We start from the raw sequence: 13,280 nt of genomic DNA, 5'->3' as shown, positions 1-13,280 counted from the left end.
CGCATTCTTTGCCCAGCTAATTCCTCCAGCATTCTTCAGGTCTCAGATTCAATGTCACTCACTCAGGGAATGGTCCTGCCCTACCCCAATCTAAATTAGGTATCTTCTCTGTGCATAAGTAAACCTTCTTCATAGTCCTTCAGAGCCCTTGACACACTTCATAATGACACATTTTGGGGGCTTTTAGGCATCCAATATCACATTATTCTGTAAGTTCCATGAGGTCAAAGATTCTAGTTTACTCGGTTTCAAATTTAGAAAGATATCAAGGATTTAGAAAGACATTTTGCTGCCTTCTGTGCTGAGGAAAAATTACCATGATAACCAGATATAACAGTTCTTGTGAAGGAAGACAATTTCTAAGTGTGATGGTTCTTATCTTTTACTACATTTAAAATACCTTGTTCGTTTTGTTGAGATGCTGACGGGTTGGACTGTTGTCCTAAAGGTATCACCAGCGTTCTATTGTACCATCCTGACTTGATTTAACTTTCTGTCCGGTTCCCCTAGAAGTATTGAGGGTTTTTTTTTAATCAAAAAAAAATTGAAACATATAAAAAAAATACACAACATGAAAATACTTTGAAATGTCCTAGGGTTACAGTTCTCACACTTTCTGTGCACAAGAATCATCTAAAGGGCTTATCAGATCTCCAGGCCCCAGATTCAGAGCATCTAAGACTGTAAGTCTGGGGCAGGACCTGAGAAATTATATTTCTAACAAGTTCTTAGATGATGCTGGTCCTGGGTCCAAACTTCGAAAACCACGCCCCATGGTGTCACACAACATAGGTTTGTAATCACTGAATTAGCTTAATCATTTGTTAACAGGAGAGTTTAAGAAATCATCCAAGTGTATAGTTACCCAACCTATTACCACTCTATATGTGAAGTTCATGAGGAAACTGTAGAAGACAGTTGTTTTCAGAACAATCGGGATGTAATGAAACATTATGGGAACTTGGGAAGATGTTAGCAAATCCTAACTCAAGGTCATTGACTCTACATGCATCTACGAAGCTTCTGCTGTGGAGCACGTAGCCAGCATTGAGCTGGGGCTGGGAAGACAGGGCGCTGGCTACCTACTCCTTCCACAGTGGCTCCTGAGATCTACTCCTGGCTCCATAATGGAGTGTAAACAAGTCAGAAAATGGCCCTGCTCTCACAGAGTTCATGTTCTTTGGTTAAATGCTAAGAAGGAACACTTTGCTATGATACACAGTAAGCCAGAGAAAGACAAGTATCATATGATTTCACTCGTATGTGGAATCTAAAACACAAATGAACAAACACACAAGCAGACTCAGATACAACCTGGTGGTTGCCAGAGGGGAGGGGAGTGGGGAGATGAGCAAAATAAGGGCATTAAGAGGCATGAGCTTCCAGTTATAAAATAAGTCACCGCGATGAATAGTACAGCACAAGGAATATAATCAGCAATAATGTAATAACATTGTATGGTGGCAGGTGGGGACTACACTTACCGTCCTGAGCACTGGGTGAGGTACAGAATTGTTGACTCATTAATGTTGTACACCTGAAACTAATATATGTCAACAATACTTCGACAATAAAAATTCTAAAAACTCATGGTGCAGAGTGGCGGGATCAACGAGGGGCTCTTTGTGGAAGGAATATTTAAGCTGAGACCTAACAGGTGAGTATGAGCATCTTCTCAAGGGAGACACAAAGGGTGTTTCAAGCAGAGACTAGTAGGAGCTGGGTCTTTAGGGGGTAATTAGGGTTTGGTGCCCTTGTAAGAGGCTCCAGAGAGATTCCTTGCCCCTTTTCCACCACGTGAGGACACGGCAGAGAACGCTCACCAGACACTGAATGTGCCAGTGCCCTATCTTGGACTTTCCAGCTTCCAGAACTTTGAGAAATAAATTTGGTTGTTCATAAGACACCGTGTCTGTGGGATTTCTGTTACACAGCCAGAACCACTAAGATAAGTACCTCCCTGTGGCCACCTGCCACCCCAGGGCTAAACTGATGTTCTCCAGAGACTGGGTCCTGCACGAAGTATACAAGTCAGTAACCATTAAAGAAAGGTAGTTCGAGGCGCCTGGGTGGCTCAGTCGGTGAAGTAGGGACTCTTGATTTTGGCTCAGGTCACGGTCTCACGGTTTGTGAGTTCAAGCCCCGCACTGTGCTCTGTGCTGACAGCTCAGAGCCTGGAGACTGTTAGGGATTCTGTGTCTCCCTTTCTCTCTGCCACTCTTGTGCTCAGGCTCTCTCTGTCTCTCAAAAATAAACACTAAAAAATTAAAAAATATATATATCATTTTAGAATCTGAGGTTGTCAGGGATATGAGACTAATACCAAGTAGGTGTGCCAAAATCTGTTCCGCACCCTGGCAAATATCATTAACTGGTTGTTACATCCTTACTCAAAAATCCTTTAAAAACAACTTAAAAAATTTTTCAGTAAAAGAGGCATAACACTTACCATTTTAACCATTTTTAAACGTACAGTTCAGTGGTATTAAACACATTCACACTGTTGTGCAGCTCTCACCACCATCCGTCTCCAGATCTTTCTCCTCTTCCCCAACTGAAATCCAGTGAACGTTAATGCCCCATTTCTCCCTCCCCCCAGCCACTGACAACCACCATTCTACCTTCTGTTTCCACGAGCTGGACTATTCTAGGTACCTCAGGTAAGGAGAACCACACAGTAGTCATCCCTGGTGACTGATTTCACTTAGCCTATCTTCAAGATTCATCCGTGTTGTAGCACATGTCAGAATTTCCTTCCTTTTTCAAGACTGAATAATATTCCGTTGCACGTATCTACCACAGTTTGTTTCTCCATTCATCCATTCATGGACGCTTGGGTTGCTTCCGCCTCTTGGCAAGAACGTGGGTGTTTAAACAATCTGCTCAAGTCCCTGCTTTCACTTCTTTCGGGTCTATACCCGGAAGTGGAATGGTTAGATCACATGGTCACTTTGTATACTTTTCTGAAAAAAATGCCATGCCATTCTCCACCGAGGCTGTGCCCTTTTACATTCTCGCCAGCAACGTACAAGGGTTTCAAGGTCTCCGCATCCTTGCCAACAGTTGTTATTTGCTTTTTTTTTTATAGTAGTCACTCTAAAGGGTGTGCCAGAATCCTTATTAAGTGGCCCTTATCATTTGATCACAGGTGACAGATGATATGAGAGCCATGTGTTATTTCTAAACTGTGATCATGAGATTTTGACACTTCTTTAAAATCAAAAAATATTTTTATTGGGGAGGCTAGAATTTTAGAGTAAAAAATTTGTGTAAAATGGTTGGCAATTCACATGTTGTTTTCTACTGACATTTTTATTTTTGTAAACCGAGTGGATTACATTTCTACACTTTGCAAAGCGAACTGAGGATTTACCAGGTAGGGACGGTTGGTGTATTCAGGGTGGCAGAGATAGAGAGCTGTTTGAAAAAGTGGGGTGGGTCAAAGAGGACAGAAGGGGTGCTGGTCGGGAAATGGCCAGATGATGGAGGTGAGGCCCGAGAGGCTGCGCAGGAAGCACGGGGAGACCGTCTGAGACCCAGCCCAGACAGAGATTCATGAACTAGGAGCACAGCAGATGACAGCTTTCCCGGGCTCCTGCTTTAAGGGACAGTGTGGTTACCCTTCCTTTTATTTTTTCTTCCCTTTACTCTTTTACTGCTCTATTGTCTATGAATCCATGTCTTGGAAAATCCTTGTTTTGTAAAAAAGGGAGAAATGGAATATATATACTAAACATGATTTTGCATGTATGTGGCTGAAATCTCTGTAGGTACACATATAAACTAAGCACAGTGGTTGTTTGGGGGGCGGGGACGGGATGTAGGAGACGGGGTGGGAGATTTTTCTTTTTTTATATATCCTTTTTTATGTTGTTATTAAATTTTCAACCATGGAAATATATTCCAGCCTCTTTCCAATGTCCATTCCTGCAGTGCAGGGACCAGGCAGTTCCAAGCCCTCCCAGACTCCCTTGAGGCTGGGGATTGATCATAAGGTTCTGCCAAGTGGATACGCTTTTATGAGATGGAAAATGGAGGTGGGTGAAGACCATCTTCCGGCTGTAGCTGTGGGCAAGCAAAGTCAAGGGTGTTGAGAGGGGATGTTAGTGCAGGTGGCAAAGGTGGACACTCTGTTCCAGGGCCCAGTCCCCAGATTCCTGCTATGAGGCAGTTATACTGGTAACAATTACCTCCTGATCTTGCTTGCTGATACCTGGATCACAGCTACAGCGTAATTTTTTTGTTTTGTTTTGACCTCAATAGCTCCAGGAGCAGCCTCCTGGCTCCCTGAATTCCTGCTTAAGGCAAAGGTTGTAGCTCCCCTGGCAGGTGGGTATTAGATGTTGCTGGAGGATTCTGGAAGTCATTCCTGGATTATCCACTAGAAGTTCACTCTCCTCATCCTTCCAAAAGATTCTATGAGCATCCAATTTCTCACTATTCCATCCTGCTTAAAATACCTACCGTGGTTTCTATTTCCTATAACAGAATTGAAATGAAACACAAAATTACACGTTAAAAATTAAATAAAAAATAAAAGTCATCACTAAATAAAAATCCTCAAAAAACGTTTCCTGAGGTGTGTGCCACCAACAGGGCTTGGTTTATATATTAAAAAAAAATTCTTACTATCTTGGTAAATCATCAACTATTTAATGGGTACCTACTGGCTTAATAGATGTGGTAATTTAACACTTCAATTAGAGATAAATGTGAGTATGTATGTGAGAAGTTGTGTGTGTGTGTGTGTGTATAAAGAGATAAGACACAACTGGTGTTTCCAATAAAATCCTAGGAGAAGACAAATTGAAATATTTCTTCATCTCTGTTTTTATTTAACTCAAAATAGCTAACAATGAAACATTTAAAAAATATCTCCCAACACTTGAGCATTCAGTTATTTTCGGTTCTTGACACTTGATTATTTAGTCCTTGCGTGTTTCCAGCATGAAGTCACATAGCTATCATAAACGTATCTCTAAAAGTCTGCAGCAGGCTTGAAACATATATATATATATATACGTTATATATATATATGTGTATATATATATATATATATACACACACACACATATATCCTAACCAAAAACCATGATTCAGTTATTGGTCTTGAATCCAAATATTTTTCTCCCACAAAGCAGCTTAGTAAAATTAATAACCATAAATAGGCTAGCTATGAGTTTTCAATGAAATGCCTGAATAGAGCACATACATTGTTTGCATATATGTTTTTATCCTCGTACTCCTCAAAATACGAACTTGTGTGAGATGTAGAGTGGCGTTAGATGATACACACATTTAACTTACATAAATTCCATAGAGGAGGTAACAAGGAAACGATAAGGAAAATAACAATTAATCCGGTGGCAATTCTACTCATTTAATGAACGAGTAAACCTCGATGAGTGCTGAAGAACCGTGAGGAAATCAAAATGAGGCTTGTCACTCTGGTGTCTCCTCAGGCAAGTCAGTTCACATCTGTCTCTCGGAAAGCAAGCATCTTCCAGGGCTAAGTACGATTCTAGTGTGGAAAGGTATGTGGTTTTATACAAAAGTGTCCCAAACAAACACCAACTCCCATTGGTCTTCAACAGAAGAAACAGTCATTTCTTCCAACATTGGCAGAAAACCTGGATGTGTTGGATGTACAGAGTTTACTGATGGCGCCTTTCTGAAGGGCAGTCGAGGATGATCTCGATGTTCCATTTTATTTTAGGTACTGACCCCAGAAGCTAATTCCTAGGTAAGATGCAACCCTACTGCAATGTAAATAGAAATGACGTGGTTTTTTAAAAATGCCCTAACATTGACAGTGAAATATAATTTCCAGTTTAGTTCCATCCTCACATTTAGCACAGCATGTTTCTGGGATACTCTCCTAGTGCGGGCACTTCAGAATACACGTATCGCTGACTGAGAAAATCTCACGATGAAAAGATTAGTGTGTCACGACATCTGAACAACAACGACAAAAAGTTACCAAAGTAGATGAGTCTCTGTATGTTTCAGGATAAGATGTTCAGTTAGGAAGTGGTGCAACGAAAGCAGAGAGTACCTTCGTTTTGTTATGCTCGGTGCTCACAGGGACATTCTACAACCTTCTCACCAGGTTCGAAATTGGCAGCTACCTTCTCCTTCTCAAATGCTCGGCCTTAACCTCAGCACCGCCCGGGGTTCAGTTTCTATTTTTAAAAGCACCATTCTAATGGAAATGTCCCTGCCCTGAATTAAGCTGGGACTGTGAATTTTACCACTAGCTAGAGCTGTTATGTCATAGAGTTTAGGTTAATTTGGTAGGTATCGATTTCCGTGAGACCTGCTTCAGCTCCTTCCAGCCATGTAGGATTTCTACCTGGGCTGCAGATGAGGGTAAAATATCCCGTGGAGAACTCCTTCAATAACCACATTTGGAAAATCTGAAAAACAAAAGGAACACAGCTTTTCTTAAGCACATCAGCGAAATACGAAATACAATTGCATTTGGTAGAATTTAACGAGGTGAGGCCCACGGTAACTTAGGGATCCGCACCACCTTGTTTAGGATGCGTTATCTGTCACGGTGCCTTGGCCTAAAGCCACTTTAGTGCAGGGCCAGGCGCTGCAGGAATGCACGGCCAGATTTGTAGCTTATTGATTTAAGGGATGTTCTAATGGTTAATGCTGCTAGGCCCCAGCTCTTTATCTGAATGTTTTCTCACAAGGAAGATGGATTACACTGGCAATTCAATTTCTAACAAAATCTCAATATACTTGAAGGAATTCCAAGATTTCTACAGGGAATACTCGGCTGCAGTTTTTCCATTGTGGTTTACAGGAGCGTTTAGTCCAAGTTGTCTCGAGGATGATCGTGCTGTTACGTGAGCTTCCAAGGAGCAGTAACATTGGGGGGCCGTCTTCGAAGCTTAAAAGGGCACATTTCCGACAAAAACCATCTTGTCAAACTTGAAAAACCAGCCACGTTTTTAGAGGAGATACAAAGGAAACCCAGAGGTGTATGGATGTGGAGCCACAAGCCAGTGATCGGAGCAGGGAGAATACGAATGGTAAGCTGCACAGGGGGACCTATCCATCACACGGCTCAGAGGTTCAATTTCTAAACTTCAAGCTGCACATGATTATACCCAGGATCTATGCTAAGGCACCCACTTTAAATAATACAGTTATTATGTGAGGAAATTAGCTGGTCCAATACTTTAAGACAAAAACTTTCCTACAAGCACTGTTCACGTAGTAATCCAACCTCTAGAGAGTTCCTACCCTGTAAAAGCACTCGCAAGGCAGGGCGGAAATGCTCTCGGAGGAGTGGACTAGGCAGATGAGCTAGCCATGTGGCACGTCTGTGGCAGGAGGGACCCTGGAAGGATCAAAGACTGAAATGGGGGCCAGGGTGGAAACGGGAATGAGGGATGCCTGGGTGGCTCAGTCGGTTAAGCAGGTTAAGCGTCTGACTCCTGATTTCCGCTCAGGTCATGATCTCGTGGTTTGTGGGTTCGAGCCTCACATTGTGCTGCTCACTGCTGTCAACACAGAGCCTGCTTCGGATCCTCTGTCCCCCTCCCTCCCTCACGCGGTCTCTCTCTTTCCCTCTCTCTCTCAAAAATAAATAATCCTTAAAAAAGAAACAAAAAAGAAGAAAAGGGAATGAGGGAGAGGCCTGGGGGCAGGAAGGCCAACTCAAGCACAGGAACTGGTTTCATCTGAAAAGCAACGGGAAGCTCCTGAAGGAATTTAAGCAGAGGGAGAAGGAAATGAATTGTGTTTTGCAAAGATGACCCTGGCTGCCATTGAGAGTAGACAGGAACACGGTCAAAGAGGTGACGAGTTCCACGTGACGAGCGAGGGACTTCATAATAGTACCTACCTGATAGGCTGCAGTAGAAACTGGTGGGAGAAACAAAGCACTTGAACCCGACCTGGGCACACGGTGAAGTACCAGCTACCATCAGTACCAAGTGCTGTCTAATTACCCGGGATCTAAGTAAATAGCAGTCCCTGCCCATGCCACAGAACTTCTACGCTAGTCAGGGAGGCAAGCAAATGAATACGCAGACAAAAGAGGTTTTAAGAATATCTCCAAGGGGTGCCTGGGTGGCTCAGTCGGCTAAGCATTCGGCTCTTGATCTTGGCTCAGGTCATGATCTCATGGTTTGTGAGATCTAGCCCTGCGTCTGGCTCTGTGCTGACAGAGTACAGCCTGCTTGGGATTCTCGCTCTCTCTTTCTGTTCCTCCCCTGCTTGTGCTCTCTTTCTCTCAAAATAAATAAACTAACTTAAAAAAAAAAATGTCTCCAGTACATGAGCATTCATTCAATCACCTTTGGGCGATGACACTTGATGTCTTACTGTTTGCTCTTATCCAACATGAAGTTAACATAATTTTCCATAAAACATATCTTTCATAATCTGCAACAGAACTTAAGCCTATATATGTTGATCTCAATCAGAAACCATGATTTTGCTAGGTGCATTTTAGTTCTAAAAGTTTTTCTCCCTCACAGAGGTATACTGAAACCAAGAGCCATAAACGGAAATATTGATCAATTTTCTTAAAAAATTTTTAAAAAATTCTTTATTTTTGAAAGAGACAGAGAAACAGAATACAAGTGGGGAAGAAACAAAGAGAGGAAGACCCAGAATCTGAAGCAGGCTCCAGGCTCTGAGCTGTCAGCACAGAGCCTGATGCAGGGCTCGAACTCATGGACCGTGAGATCATGGCCTGAGCCAAAGTCAGATGCTTAACAGAATGAGCCAGGTAGGCGCCCCATAATGATCAATTTTTAATTAGATGCCCAAACAGCATATATGAACATGCATTGTTAGCATATAGGCATTTATCCTTTACTGCCCCAAATATAAAAGTCTATTTGAAGGTTAGTGATTTACATCATCAGCATATTTCGTATGGATTTAAGTAAATAAGCTTGGCAAAAAGGACAATACCATGTATTACTCAGAGAAATTCTGCACCACCTGGACAGGTCCAGCAGTGGCTTAAAGGCAAAGGGGGAAAATGAAACAGGGCACGGGGCTTGAGGGCAACAGGACGGGAAGGTGAGGAAAGACCTCTGTGAGCAGGTGCCGTGTGAACGAGGGCGCAGCAGCCAGCTGTCCTCACAGGTGCCAGGGCGCACACCTTGTCTGGGTGAAGGGCATTCCCAGCAGAGGGAACAGCACAGGTCAAGGTGCTGTATTTACTGTCCAGCGAGTGGTGAGCATTTGCTAGATGCTGGAGATTAGCAGGCAAACACGACAGAGAAAAAGAAGGGAACAAAGTATGCGATCACTACTATAAAGGAAGCAAACGGGCAGGACGCTAATCGAAGTGAATGGAACAGTGGGGTTTTTTTTATTCAAAAAATTTCAGTATTTATTTATTTATTTTTTTAATTTTTTTTTTCAACGATTATTTATTTTTGGGACAGAGAGAGACAGAGCATGAATGGGGGAGGGGCAGAGAGAGAGGGAGACGCAGAATCGGAAGTAGGCTCCAGGCTCTGAGCCATCAGCCCAGAGCCCGACGCGGGGCTCGAACCCACGGACCGTGAGATCGTGACCTGGCTGAAGTCGGACGCTTAACCGACTGCGCCACCCAGGTGCCCCTACAGTATTTATTTTTGAGAGAGAGAGAGAGAGACAGAGCATGAGCATGAGCATGAGCAGGAAAGGGCAGAGAGAGAGGGAGACACAGATCTGAAGCAGGCTCCAGGCTCCAAGCTGTCAGCACAGAACCCGATGCGGGGCTCGAACCCACAAACTGTGAGATCATGACCTGAACCAAAGTCGGACGCTTAACTGACTGAGTCACCCAGGGGCCCCTGGGTGTATTTTTTAAATGTGTATTTTTTAAACACAGAAGCAAATGCTAGAGAAAAGTGATTAAGTATTCCTCACTGAAAAGGATTTTATAGGAAAAATACTATGAGACTATACTCTTATATAGCAAAGGAAGCTCCCTCTGATCAGGGTGTTAAGAATGGACCCTCGCCAGAGCCGGGCTGTGTCCTGCCAGCCTTCTTTGAACTGACAGCTAAATCAGGGATCTCAGTGCATGGACTGCGGCTATAGAACGGTCCTTTCTCTCTTGCTGGTGATAAGGTTTTATTGTCAGAATGTAGGAATGGTTTCAACAGATAATTTATCTACTGCTGTTTAGCTGCCATGCTATTTAGTTACTCTCAGAAACAAAGGCTGAAAATTCACTCTGTGCACAGAGCACACAAGAAGAAATCAGGCACCAGGGGTCTGCCCATCAACTATGGAGACTGGGCAAGTCAGGAACCTCCTTGAGCCCCGATTCTCTCATTAACCAGTGATGATACCTGCCCTGCCTAGTTCATAAGGCTGTTAAAAAAATGCAATGAGATAATGTCTGAGAATGTACTCACAAAGAGCTGGACAAGGGAACATTTTGAGAGGGACTCTGAATAATTTAAATTTCTTGGCACAAAGAAAGGACCCAACTAAAATATTGATTATGTTTATGCTTAAATTAATTCATTATATTTACGTATATATCTTCTAAAAATATACATCCCATCACCTAAGATGCCATAAATGAAATGGAAGTAGAGATACACATGTGATATATGCAGACAGCTTTTGGGAAAAAGCATTTAAATAAAAAAGAACCAGAGCCTTGGAATCAAACCTCAGCATCTAGATAAAAACATGCAGAGACCCAAATAACATCATCAAAAAAAAAAAAAAAAAAAATGAAAAGACGATAAATACCTTTCCTCCTTATTACTCTAATTCAAAATCGCCTGGTAAAGTAGAAAGAAAAATTACATTTCTTGCCGAAAGCCCTGCCCCAATTAAAATTCTGAATGTCTCTTACACCAAGAGCACTGTTTTATTGGCAGATTATTAAGCCCTGGACCAATGTCACTCTGTTAGACCTGTATTAAAAACGTGGTTTATGTGGTGCAGGGTCAGATCAGTAAAGAGCTGTTAGCAGATGACAGGTTTGATTACCGCTGGCTGCAGGCAAGACGTATGGATCCCTGAGGAACAGTAGCACCGGCTGGTGGGACAGTTTGCTGGAAAGGTCAAGAACAGGCATGTCAGCATCAGGGGACGACGGTAAACAGAAAACACTACAAACTAGCTTTGAGGGGATCAAACTGCTGTGTGGGGACATCTCAAGGTTTATGTATCTAACCGCGTGGGTGAAGGATAGCAAGCCGAGTTACAGGGAATAAACAAGCCGGGCGCTCACCTTCTAAACATTTCTTTGTGGAATCTGAAGCAGATCTACAATCTATACGATAAATCACTGCTGAAAAGCGTCGCTGTCGTCTTTTTTAAGCTCGTAGCACAATTATTGATAAAAGAGTATTCTTATTACTTGCACAAAACAAAGCAGGGCTCCTATGGCTTCCCTCCTGGATATAACTGTTTACTTCTCTAACTTTCTATCAAATATTTATAATCTGAAAATCAATTTGCTAACAAACGTTTTCAAGAAGATCATGACTTGATACCCTTACACCAGGGTTAACTAAACATTTCACAAAACCACAGTCCTATTCCTGGTTTTATGTAAGTCTTGACTGGCCAGTATTAGTTCTTACCTTGATTCTTCAGATTCTGTCTCATCAAACGATCTAAAAATTTTTTTAAAAGAGGAGAAAAAAGACCATATAAGTTGGGTGACTGTTTACACCAACCAAGGAAAAAAAAACCAGCCAGCAATCCTAGAGCTCCGAAATGGGAAACATTTTGAAAAGAAAGGGGTTTTCCCAGAGTCACAGCACGACTGACGCCTCCTTCTAAGGAATCTTATGAGCATGATATTCTCGAATGTCAATCTTCCTGACGATCACTTAAAAACCTGATGGTTTTACTTTCAGACTTGTATAAGGGAGAAACGATTTCACTCTGTCATTTCCCACATTTCTTCTTAAAAAACATCCCTCTATAAACCCCCACCTCATAGCAAGTACACGCAAGTCAGAACAGGGCACACTGACAACACCTGCTATTTGGTGAGCAGTGTGTGTGTAATTCTCGCTCTGGGGTGAGTGGAAGGTGGCCCTGAGCAAACACTGCCAGTGAGGGGTCTAGTGTCTGCAGCGTCTCGTCCCGCGGACGGCTGGGGTGTAACACGACTTTGGGTGTGGTCAGCTGGAATCTTGTAGTTCGAATGAATACAACCCTTTCCTCCGCTTGGGCTCCCAGAGACTTTGTGATGATGTGTTTCTCCGTAATGGATTTAATTGGTCAGGGGTGTTGCTAACTGCTTTCGGCAACAAGCTTCACGCACGTCAGGGGCCCGGAGCTGGGTGAGGAGCTTGTCTCAGAGTTAATTCTGCAGAAGAACACCTTCCCAAGTGCTGAGGGTATCCAATGTTTGGTTCCTTGGAAGACAAAGACGGGGGTCTGCAGCCCCTCAGGAAAAGGTTCTGCGAGAGAGGCAGCAGGGCAGCAGAGAGAGTTCACACAGGAAGGCCTGGGCTCTACCAACTACAAGGTGAGAGATTGTGGGAAAGATGCTTAATTCTGTGTCTCTACAATAAGGCAGTTGGGTAAAATCATCTTAAGGTCCTTCTCAGCTTTATGATTATGTGACTGTATGTGTATGGGGATATAGACCTAGCTGAAGTATCCACAAATAAATATATGAGTCTCTCGACAGGCTATCTAGGTTCATAACTCCCGTCTTGTAACATCACTCCATGAAGCAGCAGAACTTAAAAAGTCAATTCCTTAAGTCTAAAGCTGAGTTACTAAGCCTTGGTCATTTGGCCACAATATAGTGATGAGGGCTGATGAGGAATTCCTTTGACTACAGGCAGGGGGCGCGTGAGCGCTGTCCCGGCAGAGAGAAGGGGTGTGGCCAGGCTGGCCCTTTCCAGTACCAATGGGGTTATTGGTTAGGCCAACAAGTGACTGCAGAGTAGCTTCAAATACATGTCCAATGGGTGAACAACAATCCTTACCCACAACTCTCTGCCTTTGGTAGAGAGGGCAAGTGTCGCACATTTAGGAAATCAAGGAACAGCTTGGGGAGCTCTTCATTTTCTAAAATGACAGCCTGCAAAAGTAGAAAACAGAATGGAGAAAGTGAAATTTGCTAGGCGATCTATCCAACGAACTACTTCCAAACATCATGAGCACCCATCTACGTTCTTAGCAGTATCATTCTTCACACTCTGTTTGGGGAGTGGTCCCCATCTTCCCCACTAAGAATTCAGGAGCCATGCATGCTGTTCAGTGCCAGCAAATAGTCCATTTCATCTATTCTCTCACCCAGTCGGCATTTACGGAACATCTACTGC

The 13,280-nt window shown here is 43.0% G+C and overlaps 1 protein-coding gene across 1 annotated transcript in view; it reads right to left on the bottom strand.

The window, feature by feature from the left end:
- Positions 1-4,812: 4,812 nt before the first annotated feature.
- Positions 4,813-13,280, bottom strand: part of SNX24 (sorting nexin 24) — a 161,142-nt gene continuing 152,674 nt past the window's right edge. Inside the window, exons 4-7 of the mRNA XM_030317150.1 lie at positions 12,942-13,036; positions 11,574-11,606; positions 10,975-11,039; positions 4,813-6,416 (exon numbers count right to left, since the gene is read on the bottom strand). Coding sequence (XP_030173010.1) covers positions 6,349-6,416; positions 10,975-11,039; positions 11,574-11,606; positions 12,942-13,036 — 261 coding nt within the window. The 3' untranslated portion in view covers positions 4,813-6,348. The remainder of the gene's footprint in view (positions 6,417-10,974; positions 11,040-11,573; positions 11,607-12,941; positions 13,037-13,280) is intronic.

Source organism: Lynx canadensis, chromosome A1 (assembly GCF_007474595.2).
Source record: "Lynx canadensis isolate LIC74 chromosome A1, mLynCan4.pri.v2, whole genome shotgun sequence".
Lineage (NCBI taxonomy): Eukaryota > Metazoa > Chordata > Mammalia > Carnivora > Felidae > Lynx > Lynx canadensis.
The sequence above is the reverse complement of the archived record's forward strand: the minus strand, read 5'-3'. Positions and strand labels throughout refer to the sequence as shown.